At 43.5% G+C, this 15,281-nt stretch overlaps 1 protein-coding gene across 1 annotated transcript in view; it reads left to right on the forward strand.

The window, feature by feature from the left end:
• The window catches only part of PPIP5K2 (diphosphoinositol pentakisphosphate kinase 2), a 3,486,936-nt gene that overhangs the window by 242,240 nt on the left and 3,229,415 nt on the right, over nucleotides 1–15,281 (forward strand). Inside the window, 1 exon segment of the mRNA XM_044063880.1 lies at nucleotides 7,051–7,071. Within this exon segment, the coding sequence (XP_043919815.1) occupies nucleotides 7,051–7,071 (21 nt within the window).

Here is a 15,281-nt window from a genome sequence, read left to right on the forward strand (position 1 = left end):
CATACTTTGCAATGTGGTTATGATTCACTGGAGGCCTCTTGCAGGGCCGCTGTTACAGGTACTGTTATTAGAAGGCATGCTTGGTTAAAGGAACAGAATCTGCCTGATCATGTTAAAGCAAAATTATTAGATGCACCATTACAGCATGATACTTTGTTTGGTACTAAAGCAGAAGAGGTGTTGAAAAAAATGGAGGATAAAGCAAAATTCATGCAGACAGTCAAGGATTTCTTACAGGTACAGCCACCCAGGTTTAGCAGGAACTGGCCTTCTAAAAATTGGTCCTTTCCAGTGTCAGACAGACCACAAAGAGGCAAATACAGGCACCCCAGAGGCAGATCTCAGCCCCAAGGCTCATACAGGCCTAAACAGTGGGGTGCTCCTACCTCCAAAAGCAGAGAAGACAAATCACAACCTTACAGGAAACGGTCCTAATAACGTTCCTCTGCCAGATCCAAGCACTTTTCTTTTGGCAGCCCCCTTAGGGGGAAAACTAGCACTTTTTTCATCAAATTGGCAAATGGCTACCCAAGACAAATGGGTCCTGAACATAGTGTCCCAAGGCTACAGGTTCCATTTTCACATTCTACCAAGGTCAAAAGGTATGTCAGACCTGCCACACAATCGATGGGCAGAGGCACAAAAACAAATTACAGCCCTCATGGACATGAGGGCCATTCAGCAAGTACCACAACAAGAGCAGGGACAAGGATTTTACTCCAGACCTTTCCTAGTACCCAGAAAGGACAAAACCTGGAGACCAATACTGGACCTGTCTATACTAAATACGTTTCTGGAAGTTCCAAGATTCAAGATGTTGACTCTACAGGAGCTACTACCCATGCTGGGCAAGAAGGCTTGGCTTGTAACTTTGGACCTAAAAGAGGCATACCTGCATGTCCCAATCAGACACTCTTGCAGAAGATACCTCAGATTCATAGCTGGCTCAATGCATTACCAATTCTCTGCACTGCCCTTTGGCTTATCTACTGTGCCCAGGGTCTTCACAAAATGCCTGGCACCAGTAATTGCGTTTTGCAGACAAAGAGGAATTCAACTATATCCCTACTTGCACGACTGCCTAATTCAAGCAGAGAACAAAGACATTCTTCTAAAGCATCTGGCGTTTGTAAAAAGATTACTAATTGGCCTGGGGTACACAGTAAATGAAAAGAAATCAAAACTAGTGCCCTCAAGATAATATTCCTGGGTGCAAGGTTAAATACAACTGCCCAGATGGCTTATCTCACGCCAGACAAACAAAAGCAACTGACTACTTACTTCAAGAATTTGGCAACAAAAACCCACTTATCTGCAAGGAAAATCCTGCAGGCCTTGGGTTTCATGGCATCCTGCATTCTACTAATTCCATATGCCAGACTGCATATGAGGAAACTACAATGGTATCTAAAAAGTGTTTGGACTCGGCATTGCCACAGCCTGGAGACAGTAATTGCACTCGCTCCCTGCCTGCAACAGGAGTTTCGATGGTGGGCAGAAGCCTGTCACCACAACAAGGGTCTGCCATTCAGTTTACCCACAGCCAGACAGACACTGACAAAGGATGCATCAGATTATGCCTGGGGGGCCCATATGGCAGGAAAATGTATTCAGGGCACATGGCCTGCAAACTAGTTGCATCTTCACATCAATCAAAAAGTGGTGCTAGCTATTCAAAATGCCTGACAGCTTTCAAGGACTTGCTTCATCCAGGACAAATTTTGATAAAGACAGACAACATTACAGTCATATGGTATATAAACAAGCAGGGAGGTACACATTCCTACCGCCTCTGCAGACAAGCAATGACCTTATGGGACACAGCATTGGCTTTTCAAGTTCACCTGCAAGCACAATTCCTGCCAGGAAAAACAAATACTCTGGTAGACGAACTAAGCAGAAACCTCATGGATCCCCACGAATGGAAACTGGATCCGCAAGTCTTCAGCATGATAATAAGGAAATGGGGATGCCCAGACATAAATCTATTTGCCTCCCCTCTCAGCTGCCAATTGCAGAGATTTTGCACAAGGATTTATCAGAAGCAAGCATGGAAAGTGGACGCCCTATCCTTCAGCTGGAAAGATCTAACAGTATATGCCTTTCCTCCACTGCCTCTCCTTCCCAGGGTATGCCTAAAGGTCAGACAAGAGAAGCCAAAAATGATACTGATTGCACCAGACTGGCCACGCCAGCACTGGTACCCAGTCCTAAAGAGCTTGTCTCAAGGTCCAGCATGGATATTGCCTCAGTCTTCTCACTTGCTGACCCAACTAAACAATCAGATCCTGCACAGCCAACTCAGGACCTTAAATATGGCAGCATGGCGGATAATGTAGCCATTCAGAACACTCCTCTTTCAAAAGCTGTTATGAATGTTATCTTAGAGGCCAGGAGGCCCAGTACCAGAAAATCGTATGCAGGAAAACGGAAGAGATTCTGTGCTTGGAACCAGCAACAAGGCATTGACACGTGTGTACCAAATATCCCTCAGATTTTACAATACCTAACTGAGATGCTGAACAAAGGCCTTTCTTTCTCATCATTCCAGTACAGCTCTTTTGATTGTGCACCTTTAACTCCTAGTGGGCGTGACTTGAGTCTTTAAAAAATAAAGTTATCACCTTACAACTCACTGACATAGGTCAAATACCAATACAGTTGTGTTTGCCACCATGTATGCTTCAAGATAAAATATTCTGATACCTCGTATAGGGCATGGTTTTGGAATTATTAATGCAAATATGAACAAGCAATATTTGACGCCTAGAGGAGCAGTAGGCGGTAACTGCAGATGCACCTGGAGGCATCACTTGGCTGTAATTCATGCCTCTGCCATTTCAGCCCATTACAATACGGAACCACCTATCTTTTCTCATCCTTTAGTAAGGCAGTACCTCAGAGGAGCCAAAAACATCAGGCCTCCAAGGAGAGCACCGATTCCGGCCTGGGACCTCAATTATGTTTTGGAAAAACTCACACTGCCTCCTTTCGAGCCAGCATCAACAGCAGATATAAAATTCTTATCCTGGAAAACAGCTCTGCTCCTAGCAATAACCTCTGCCAGGCGAGTCTCTGAGTTACAAGCACTCATGGCTGTGGAACCTTTTATCATTTTTCATCCAGACAGGGTTTCTCTGAGGACAAACCCTACATTTATGCCTAAGGTGGTGTCCAGTGTGGCCCTCAACCAAACCTTTCACTTGCCTACCTTCTATCCAAATCCACAGAACAAGGGTGAGAAAATCCTGCATTCTTTGGACATACACAGGCAGTTACGCTACTACTTGGACAGAACTAAAGCTTTCAGAAAGACTGAGCAACTTTTAGTGTCTTATGCTGCATGATCACAAGGCAAGGCTATCTCAAAACAGACTATTTCTAAATGGATAGGGCATTGCATCCGTTTCTGCTATTTTCAACATGGAAAATCAGTGCCTAAGGGCATTAGGTCTCATTCCACCAGAGCAGCAGCCATTTCAGCAGCCTTCCTCAGAGGAGTACCAACCAAAGATATCTTACAGACTGCAACTTGGAGTTCAGTGCACACTTTCACAAAGCGCTACCATTTACCTCTTTACTCTAAGTCCAGAGAAGGTTTGCCACTGCAGTTCTGCAGGGCCTCATAGCCTCTCCTAACCCTATTTAGCCCAGCCACCCATCCTCAGCTTTGGGATTCAACCCAAGAGTAATGACTGCAACAGTGAAACACGATGAACATAGTACAGTTGTGTACCTACCATAAATGTAGATTTTCGAGTGTATTCACTGTTGCAGTCCAGGTTACCCACCCACCATCCCCCTTTCTTTGCTGGGACTTATCTGCACTTCTCTGTCCTATACAACCTTTTTGGTGTATTTGCTTGTAGATGAAGGAAATGTTATTTTTGTGCATGCATTTTTATTGGCTTATTTTTCAGCCTACCATTTTGGGGGCACCTGACATCTGGGGCAAGAAAAACTGAAGAAAATGGCGTTGGCTGCATCTTTTATACCCCTGGCGCACTGACGTCAGGGAAGAGGCGACAGCAACCGACGCCGGACCTAGACTTTGGAATTCTGGCCGACTGAGGGTAGCCTGCCAGCAGGATAACCCAAGAGTAACGACTGCAACAGTGAATACACTCTAACATCTACATTTATGGTAGGTACACAACTGTACTATGTCTCTACCTTGGATGAGTCTGGAGCCGCTCTGCAGGCACCGGCTTCTGAGGGTGTATTCAGGCCAACTGACTTGCATATTAAACAGACGCCATCTTCTTCTTCTAGGCCTAAAACTCGAACCATGCCTAGGAAACTGACGCCCAGGCGACTTGGTCAGGCCTCTATGCCTAAAAAAACAAATAAGAATGGCTGAAGACCTTATTACTTTAATCAGGGGAAACCAGCCTTCCCCCTCTAAGCGACCTAGGACTGAATTTGCTTATGATAATTCTGACCAGGATTCTGAAATTTCTGTCTCCTCTGATGACCAGGATTTACCCTTATCTACCTATGAGGATTCTGATGCAGAGGACTCTATTCCATGTACTTCACCCCCAGAGGACTTTTCTTTTGGTGAAACCTTGCATACTCTTAGGGAACATTTTCACTGGGAAAGCCAGGACTACTCTGATTCTAAAAAGAGGCTTAGAGATTTCTTACTCCTGCCCAGCACAGGCCTTTAGCTATCCCTCCTGTGCTGGACATTGTTGATGATGCCTTTTCGAAATCTAGCTTGGCCCCTGACTCTTTACTTCATGTTCAAAGAAAATCTGATAGATATTACAGGGTTCCTGATGCTCATAAGTTCCTTTTAAAAAATCCTACTGCGGACCCTGAGACTGTTTCACAGGGACCCAAGGGCATTAAGGCTACTACTGCCAAAAATCCTACGCCCTCTGATAGAGATTCCAGGGCCCTGGATAGATGGGGTAAGAAGGTATACACCTCTGCAACCTTGGCCATCGGGGTCTTAAATTGCCAGTTTCATATGTTAAAGTATCAGCAGCATATTATTGGATTGCTTAAACAGAAAATGATGTTGATTCCTGATTGTGCTGAAAATAAGGATTTACAGGATTAAATGCATTCTGCTGAACAGGTTGGAAAACATACTTTGCAATGTGGATGTTCTTCGTGTTTCACTGTTGCAGTCATTACATTTGGGTAATCTGCTGGCAGGTTGCCCTCAGTCGGCCTGATTAACAAAGTCTTGGGTCCTGCGTCAGTTGCTGTCCCTTCTTCCATGACGTCAGGTCGTCAGGGGTATAAAACCTGCAGCCGACGCCATTATATCAGTCTTTCTTGCCGCGCGGTGCCTGAAGCAGAAGCAGTTCGCAAGTGCCGGTCGGCCGACTCCTGAAATTTTCGTATTCCAGTTTCAGAACCGAAGTCTTCAACTAAAAGCTAAGTACCCCTTTGTGGAAACTTTTTCTTGCTCCTTACTGATGTCAGTAAAAGTTAATAATTGCATTACTTGTGGGAAGCAAATTATCTCATAAGGATTTTCATTTGTACTGTATTCCTTGCCTAGGCCCTGACCACAATGTGCCTTGCTGTCATTTTTGTGCTAAATTTAATCAACGCACGATTAAACGTCGGTATATTTTTGCTTCTAAATATTTTGGCACAAGATATATTTATCCAGAAATGTCGTCGGTTAGCAATCCGACTACTGGAATACCTAAAAAACACAAAGAAATAGACAGAGACAGACCATCTAGGTCCAAAACCGAAGACGATGCTTCTCCTAAGCCAGTTGCCGGTACTCAGTGAGGTGCTTTCGCAGCCCCTAATACCCGCTACTTCTGATTCACAGGCCTCTACTGAGACCCATTCGGAGTCCGGTATGCCACGAGATGCTTCAGTTTTGGAACCCATGGATGTCTCTACCTTAGATGGGTCTGGAGCCCGCTGTGCAGGCACCGGCTTCTGAGGGTGTTTTCAGGCCTACAGATATGTATATTAGACCGACGCCATCTTCAAAACTAAGGCCAAAATCTAAATCTATGTCTAAAAAAACGATGCCTGGGCCACATGTGCAGGCCCCTATGCATAAAAAACAAATGATCAAAGTGGCTGAAGATTTAATTACTCTGATCAGGGGTAGCCCCCCCCCCCCCACTTCTAAGAGGCCTAGGCAAGACATTGACTATGAATCTTCTGAACAGGATTCTATTTCTTCTGACTCTTCTAATGAACATGGTTTGTCTATTCCTACTTATGAGGACTCTGACGCAGAAGATTCCATTCCTTCTGCTTCTCCCCCTGAGGATTTTTCTTTTGGGGAAACTTTACATACTTCAAGGGAACATTTCCACTGGAAAAGTCAGGATTTCTCTGAATCTAAAAAGAGACTTAGGGATTTTCTTCTTCTTTCTCAGCATACCTCCTGTTCTAGACATTCTTGATGATGTTTTTTTCAGATTCTAGTATGACTTCTGATTCTCTGCCTTTTTTCCTTGTAAGCCAGACAGATACTACAGGGTTCCTGACACCCACAAATTCCTTTTCAAAAATCCTATTGCTGACTCTGAAACCATTTCTCAGGGTCCCAAGGGCATTAAGGCCTCTACTTCTAAAAATCCTACCCCTTCTGATAGATTCCAGGGCGCTGGATAGATGGGGTAAGAAGGTTTACACGTCTGCAACCTTGGCAATTAGGGCTTTAAACTGTCAATTTCATATGCTTAAATATCAACAGCATATCATGGGACTGCTTAAACAGAAAATGATGTTAATTTCTGACTGTGTGGAAAATAAAGATTTGCAGGATTTATTACATTCAGCTGAACAAGTTGGAAAACATACTTTGCAATGTGGTTTTGATTCCTTGGAGGCCTCTTGCAGGGCTGCTGTAACTGGATTTGTGCCAAGAAGGCATGCTTGGCTCAAAGAGCAAACTCTGCCTGACCATGTTAAAGCAAAATTGTTGGATGCTCCTTTACAACAGGACTGTCTATTTGGTAATAAGGCTGAAGAAGTGTTAAAAAAAATGGAAGATAAAGTTAAATCTATGCAAACTGTGAAAGATTTCTTACAAGTGCAACCTCCAAGATTTAGTAGGCACTGGCCTACTAAAAACTGGTCCTTTCCAGTCCCCTCGAGAGCCGCTCAAGTCAAATCAAGACAGTCCAAAGGGTCTAGGTTTCAGTCACAAGGGACTTTTAGGGCAAAACAATGGGGTGCCTCTACCTCCAAATCTGGAAGCAGCAACGCACCTCCCTATAGTAAACAGTCTCAATGACTTCCCTTTACAATCACCAAGCACTTACCTTTTAGCCGCCCATTTGGGGGGGAAAACTGGCACTTCATGCACGAAACTGGCAACTTGTTACCCAGGACAAATGGGTTTTAAATATAGTATCCCAGGGATACAGATTTAATTTCCACACATTGCCAATCCCAAACTGATGGCCAGATCTGCCCCCAAATCAGTGGGCAGAGGCCCAGAAACAAGTTCTGTCCCTCATGAACATGGGGGGGGGGGGCATTCAACCAGTACCAGAAGAGGAAAAGGGACAAGGTTTATATTCAAGACTTTTCCTGGTACACAGAAAAGACAAATCATGGCGTCCAGTTCCTGGATTTATCCACTCTAAACACATTTCTGGACATTCCAAAATTCAAGATGCTGACTGTTCAACAGCTACTACCTATGCTAGGCAAAGATGCCTGGTTGGTAACTCTAGACTTAAAAGAGGCTTATCTGCATATCCCAATCGGGGAATCTTGCAGAAGATACCTCCGCTTCAAAGCAGGCTACTTGCATTACCAGTTCTCTGCACTGCCCTTTGGCTTATCTACTGCGCCCAGGGTCTTCACAAAGTACCTGGCACCAGTAATTGCATTTTGCAGGCAAAGAAATATTCAAATATATCCATACCTGGACGATTGTCTAATTCAGGCAGAAAACAAGGACATTCTTCTAAAGCAGCTAGCGTTTGTAAAAAGGGTTCTAACTTGCCTAGGGTACACCATAAACGAAAAGAAATCACAACTGGTACCCTCTCAAAAAATTACATTCCTGGGTGCAAGCTTGAATACAACTGCCCAGATGACTTGCCTTACGCCAGAAAAGCAAATTCCATTGGTGACTTACTTCAAACAGGTGGTCACAAAAACCCTGCTTATATGCAAGACAAATTCTGCAAGCCTTGGGGTTCATGGCCTCCTGCATTCTTTTAATTCCATATGCAAGACTGCATATGAGGAAACTTCAGTGGTACTTAAAAAGTTTATGGAGTCAACATTGTCACAGCCTGGAAACAATGATTCCTATTATACCTTGCCTGCAACTAGAGTTCCTATGGTGGGCAGAGGCCTGCCACCAAAACAAGGGTCTGCCTCCCAAACACTGACTACAGATGCATCAGACTATGCTTGGGGGGCTCATCTGGCATGGAAGTGCATTCAGGGCAAATGGAGCCCAAATCAAATGCACATGCATATCAATCAGAAAGAGATGCTAGCTGTACAGAATGCACTGACAGCCTTCAAGGACTACCTTCATCCAAGACAACTACTGATAAAGATAGACAACACCACAGTTATGTGGTACATAAACAAGCATGGGGGTACACACTCCTACTCCCTTTGCAGACTAGCCATGGCATTGTGGAACACGGCCTTGACCTATCAAATACAACTACAAGCTCAGTTCCTGCCAGGAAAGCTAAATACTCTGGCAGATGAACTAAGCAGAAATCTTATGGACCCACACAAATAGAAACTGGAACCACAAGTTTTCAACATGTTGACACGCAAATGGGGGAGCCCAGGCATAGATCTTTTTGCCTCACCCCAGAACTATCAGTTGGACAAATTCTGCACAAGAGTTCATCACAAAAAAGCTTGGAAAGTGGATGCTCTATCATTCAGCTGGAAAAAACTATCAGTTTATGCTTTTCCCCCTCTGCCTCTGCTCTCCAAAGTTCTACTAAAAGTCAAACTGGACAAACCAAAAATGATTCTGATTGCCCCAGACTGGCCTCGCCAACACTGGTACCCACTCCTGCACAATGTGTCACACCTTCCTCCGTGGCACTTGCCTCAGACACCTTACCTACTGTCTCAGCAGAACTACCAAATTCTGCACACTCATCTCCAAACTTTGAATCTTGCAGCGTGGGTAATCAACTAATTTCACCCTTGGCATCCCTTAGCAAACCTGTGATGGATGTCATCTTGGAGGCTAGAAGGCCTAGTACTAGAAAATCTTATGCTGACAAATGGAAAAGATTCTGTGCCTGGAACCAATCACAAGGATTAAGCACAGTAATACCCAATATTCCTCAGATTCTGCAATACTTAACTGAGATGCTTCACAAGAACCTATCCTTTTCTTCCATAAAAATCCATGTCTCTGCCATTTCAGCTCATTACAACACATAACCTCCCCTCTTCTCTCATCCTTTGCTAAAGCAGTATCTCAGAGGGGCCAAAAATTTAAGACCTCCCAGGAGAGCACCGACTCCTGCATGGGACCTCAGTTTTGTTTTGGAAAAACTCACTCTCCCTCCTTTTGAGCCAGCTGCTACTGCAGACCTAAAATTTCTCTCCTGGAAAACAGCTTTCCTTTTAGCAGTCACTTCAGCTAGAAGGATTTCAGAATTACAGGCTCTTATGGCAGTGGATCCTTTCATTTTTCATCCGGACAGGGTGGCTCTCAGGACCAATCCATCTTTCATGCCTAAAGTGGTATCTAGTGTGGCTCTTAATCAGACCATTCATCTGCCAACTTTCTTTCCCAATCCACAGAACAAAGGTGAGCGGATTCTGCATTCATTGGATGTACACAGACAACTTAGATTCTACTTAAACAGGACAAAATCTCTAAAGAAAATCTGAACAACTATTGGTGGCATTTGGTGCAGCGGCAGAGGGAAAGGCTATTTCAAAGCAGACTTACAACGTTAAGTCACAAACCATCCAATAAGTGCCACGGCTCTTTTATAACCTTGAGCTGTCGAAATAACCACAAAAACCGCAAGGTAAATCCAAATAGAATTCAGCAACAAATACCAAAAATAAGGAATCCTGGTGGAATAGGACACTGAAGAATAACTCCAAACTGATGCAAACTGAACAAGTAAATCAATATCCTTTATTCCGAAGAACAACTATACAAAATGGTAAATGCACTTAAATAACAAAAATCATTCCAATAAGGTTAAGCGCTTTCACCCACTACAACTCGTGGGTTTCATCAGAACATTTTGAATAAAATAACAAAATCCTTTTAAAAGAAAAAAGGCGCCAAAAGGAAGCGGAAACTGATGTAATATCCTGTATAGCAAATACCGCCCTCTGCCCTTATACACCAATGATTAGATTTAAAATTGGTGCCAACAGGAAGCTGAAAAATACGTCATTTCCTGTGTTCTGCCATATGCTATACTCCACCCCTTAAAGGCCTCACTACACTTCCTAATACTTCAATATATACAAAATCTATCAATGTAGTTCGTGCAAAAAATTCATCAATAAAATTCATCACAATGACCATACTCAAGCATCCATATTCATGTTGATTTAAAATATTTAAAATGAGCACACTGTATGATAAAAATAAATCTAAAATATATACACAAGAATCCTATAATAAACCTGTAATAAACCATATCTCAAAAACCTAACAATCACTTCACCTATACAACCTAACGAATATACAAGTGTTATGTAACCAATGTATACTTGTACATAATACAATAATGTGAAATTAATATGTATATAAAAAATCCACAATAAATATACATGTGAAATAAGTTAAATAATTAATAAATAAACAATCGTATACAATATTCTAAAATTGGTTTACAAGAAATAAAATGGTTGAGGCATCTAATAAAAGCTGCCACCAGACCTCTTTAAAACTCAACACTGTTTTGTAATCTCCACCTGTAGAATCAACAGTGATGGTTTCAAGAATAGCAAACTTAAATGATGTGTTTCATCAGTGGAAATTTTATGCCGATATAGGGCATTTGTTGCATCTTTTTTGGTTTGTGACTGAACGTTGTAAGTTGTTTTCGTGATTTTTATTTCAAAGCAGACTATTTCCAAATAGATAAGCCATTGTATTCGTTTCTGCTATATGCACCATGGTAAACCTATCCCCAAGGCGATCAGATCTCATTCCACCAGGGCTGCATCTACTCCTGCAGTCTTTCTCAGAGGGGTTCCTACCAGAGACATTCTAGAAGCTGCTACCTGGATCTCAGTTCATATGTTCACCAAACATTACCATTTACCTCTCTTCTCCAAATCCAGAGCTGGCTTTGCCACTGCTGTCCTGCAGGGCCTTATAGCTGCTCCTAATGCTGTACAACTTCATCCTCCCAACCATAGCTTTGGGATTCTACCCAAATGTAATGACTGCAACAGTGAAACATGAAGAACATAGTACAGTTGTGTACACTTACCATAAATGTAGATGTTCGAGTGTATTCACTTTTGCAGTCCTGGTTACCCACCCTCCAGCCCCCTGTTTTTCTCTTGCTATACCTCTCCTTTCTTTTACTATGCTTAAAAGCCTTTTTGGTGTATTTGCTTTTGTTTGGAGGTATATATTTTTTGTGTTTTTAATTATATACTTATACATATATATATTTTGTTCCCCATTTGGGGGGCACCTGACATCTGGGCAATAAAAACTGATGTAATGGCGTCAGCTGCATGTTTTATACCCCTGACGACCTGACGTCATGGAAGAAGGGACAGCAACCGACGCAGGACCCAAGACTTTGTTAATCAGGCTGACTGAGGGCAACCTGACAGCAGATTACCCAAATGTAATGACTGCAACAGTGAGTACACTCGAACATCTACATTTATCGTAAGTGTGCACAACTGTACTTTTTGATTCACTAGAGGCATCTTGCAGGGCTGCTGTCACCGGGTCTGTACTTAGAAGGCATGCTTGGCTTAAGGAGCAATCTTTGCCAGATCATGAACTAAATTGCTGGATGCTCCCTTAAATCAGGACCGCCTCTTTGGCGACAAAGCAGAAGAAGTTCTTAAAAAGATGGAGGAAAAAGCTCAGTCTATGGAAACTGTTAAAGATTTCTTACAACAGCCTCCTAGATTTAGTAGGCATTGGCCCTCAAAAAATTGGTCCTTTCCTGCCTCATCCAGGCCTTCTCAGTTCAAACCCAGAACCAGCAGAACACCCAGGCTTCAGTCCCGGGGTACTCACAGGACTAAGCAGTGGGGGGCACCCACTTCCAAATCAGGGAGTAGCAAGACTCCCCCCTATGGTAAGCTGTCTCCATGACTTTAAAACTTCCAAGCACTTCTCAACTGACTGCCCATTTAGGGGGAAGATTGCTCTGCAAGCAAAAAACTGGGAACTCATTACCCAGGACAAATGGGTTTTAAACATATTTTCCCAAGGATACAGATTTCACTTCCACACACTACCAACACCAAGCGGTTGGCCAGATCTACCCCCAATTCAGTGGGCAGAGGCTCAAAAGCAAGTACTCTCTCTCTCTTAAGATTAAAGGCTATTCAGACTGTACCGGAAGAGGAAAAGGGACAAGGTTTCCACTCAAGACTTTTCCTGGTACCCAGAAAAGACAACTCATGGCGTCCTATCCTGGACCTGTCTATACAAACCACCTTTTTGGTGATTCCAAAATTCAAGATGCTAACTCTTCACCAGTTGCTTCCCATGATAGGCAAAAATGCCTGGTTGGCAACACTGGATTTAAAGGAAGCCTACCTACACATCCCAGTCAGGGAATCTTGCAGAAAATACCTATGCTTCAAAGCAGGCTGCATGCACCATCAGTTCTCTGCACTGCCCTTTGGTTTATCTACTGCGCGCAGGGTATTCACAAAGTACCTAGCTCCAGTCATGCATTTTGCAAGCAAAGAAATATTCAAATATAGCCATACCTGGACGATTCTCTAATTCAGGCAGAAAGCCAGGACATACTTCTGAATCATCTGGCATTTGTACAAAAGGTGTTAACTTGTCTGGGGTACACCATAAATGAAAAGAAATCACATCTAGTACCCTGTCAACAAATTATATTCCTGGGAGCAAGCTTGAACACAACTTCCCAGATGGCTTTCCTCACGGCAGAGAAACTGATTCATTTGACAACTTACTTCAAACTAGTGGCCACAAAAACCCTGCTATCTGCAAGGCAAATACTGCAAGCCTTGGGGTTCATGGCCTCGTGCATTCTACTAATTCCATATGCAAGACTGCATATGAGGAAATTACAATGGTATCTAAAAAGCCTATGGTGTCAGCATTCTCAGGATCTAGAAGCAATGATTCGTATCATACCTTGCCTACGGTTAGAATTCTTTTGGTGGGCAGAGGCCTGCCACCAAAACAAGGGACTACCATTCACTCTACCTCCTGCTGCCCAAACCCTAACAACAGGCGCATCAGACTATGCATGGGGGGCTCACCTGGCAGGGAATTACATTCAGGGCAAATGGAACCCAAGTCAAATGCACCTGCATATCAATCAAAAAGAAATGTTAGCTGTACAGAATGCTCTGACCGCCTTCAAGGACCACATTCTTCCAGGACAATTAATGGTAAAGACGGAGAACACCACTGTTATCAAGCATTACCATTTGCCAATTTTCTCTAAATCCTGAGCTGGCTTTGCCACTGCAGTCTTGCAGGGCTTTATAGCTGGTCCTAATGCTATTTGAATTCCTCCTCCCCCCTTCCTTAGCTTTGGGAATCTACCTAAATGTGATGACTGCAACAGTGAAACACAAAGAACATAGTACAGTTGTGTACACTTACCATAAATGTAGATGTTAGAATGTATTCACTGTTGCAGTCATGGTTACCCTCCCTCCAGCCCCCTGACTTCCTTTGGCTATACCTCTATTCTCCTTTACTATACTTAAAAGCTTTTTGGTGTATTTGCTTTCCTGTTGGAGGTTTAACCTTGTGTGTGTGTGTGTGTGTGTGTGTGTGTATAGGTTCATAGGTTCATACTAGGCTATCTGCCCTGGGGCATTTATAAGCCTAGCCCGATTGTGCTTGGCTTACGCCACCCCTTGATTTGAGTATACTGTGCCCTTTTTAAAGTTTAGTTTACTGTGCCTCTGTCTAATAGTGACACGGAAGTAATCCCCGGGACAAACCTACGATCCCCCATCCACTCTTCAAGATTCTTCTTGAAGAGAGTCAGTGAGGTGCTCTGCCTAACATGAATTGGAATTCTATTCCAGAGCGAAGGGAGCCTCTGGGTTATGAATCTGTCCCTCCAGCATGTTCTATTTATTTCTGTGCTGAGGTTCAAGTTCCTCGAGCGCGTGGCTCTAAGGGATTTAGATTTACTGAGGTGGAGCATGTCCATTAATTCTGGGTTGGACATAGCTTTATATGTCAGGCATAGATCGCCTCGAAGTAGGCGGTATGCAACTGAGTAGAGCTGGAGTTTTTTTAATCGAGCAGCATATGGCATCTGTTTGAGTCCCTTGATCCTCCTGGTGAGGTACTTTTTGGGTCTTCCTAATTGCTGCAGGTGTTGGGTAAGGTACATCCCAAAGGGGGCATTGTATTCTATGATGGGCCTGATGAGGGATGAATAAAGGGGCACGATTACCTCTCTTGATCTAGATGTGAATCCTTTCATGATGAGGTGGGCTATGTAGAAGGTCTTTCTAACCACTTTGGCAATGTGGTTGTCAAAGGAGAGATTGCTATCAACTTGGGTCCCCAGATCCCTAATTACTTTCTCTGTACTTAATGGGTTACCACCTATGTGGTAATTTGTGGGCACATTGTTTTTGCCAAAGGGTATGACTATACACTTTTTGGCATTTAGCTTTAGACCATGGCTCTGGCACCAGTTATCCCTCTCTGCGAGACCTTTTTGAAGGATGTTTGTGTCAGCTGGAGAGTTGATTATGGCGCCCAGTTTGCAGTCATCTGCAAACTTGGTGAGCCATAGTCCTCCCACGTTGGCCTGTACCTCAGAAAAGTAAATACCGAACAAGAGAGGTCCCAGGACAGAACCTTGTGGGATGCCACTTGTGACCGGTTTCGAGTCTGACGTGCCTCCAGCAACTCTGACTCTGTGGGTTCTGTCTTTGAGCCAGTTTGCGACCCATCTTGTGACATAGGGGTTTATATTTAGGCTGGATAGCTTATCTATGATGGCCGAGTGGGGTATTGTGTCAAATGCCTTTGCGAGGTCCAGATAGGCTGTGTGGACTACCTTCCCTTCATCTATGGCCTTGGTGACTGTTTCGAAGAAGTCGACCAGGTTCAAAAGGCAGGATCTGCCCTTGACGAAGCCAAATTGGGTAGG

Source organism: Protopterus annectens, chromosome 2.part2 (genome assembly GCF_019279795.1).
Source record: "Protopterus annectens isolate FY-2018-M chromosome 2.part2, PAN1.0, whole genome shotgun sequence".
NCBI lineage: Eukaryota > Metazoa > Chordata > Ceratodontiformes > Protopteridae > Protopterus > Protopterus annectens.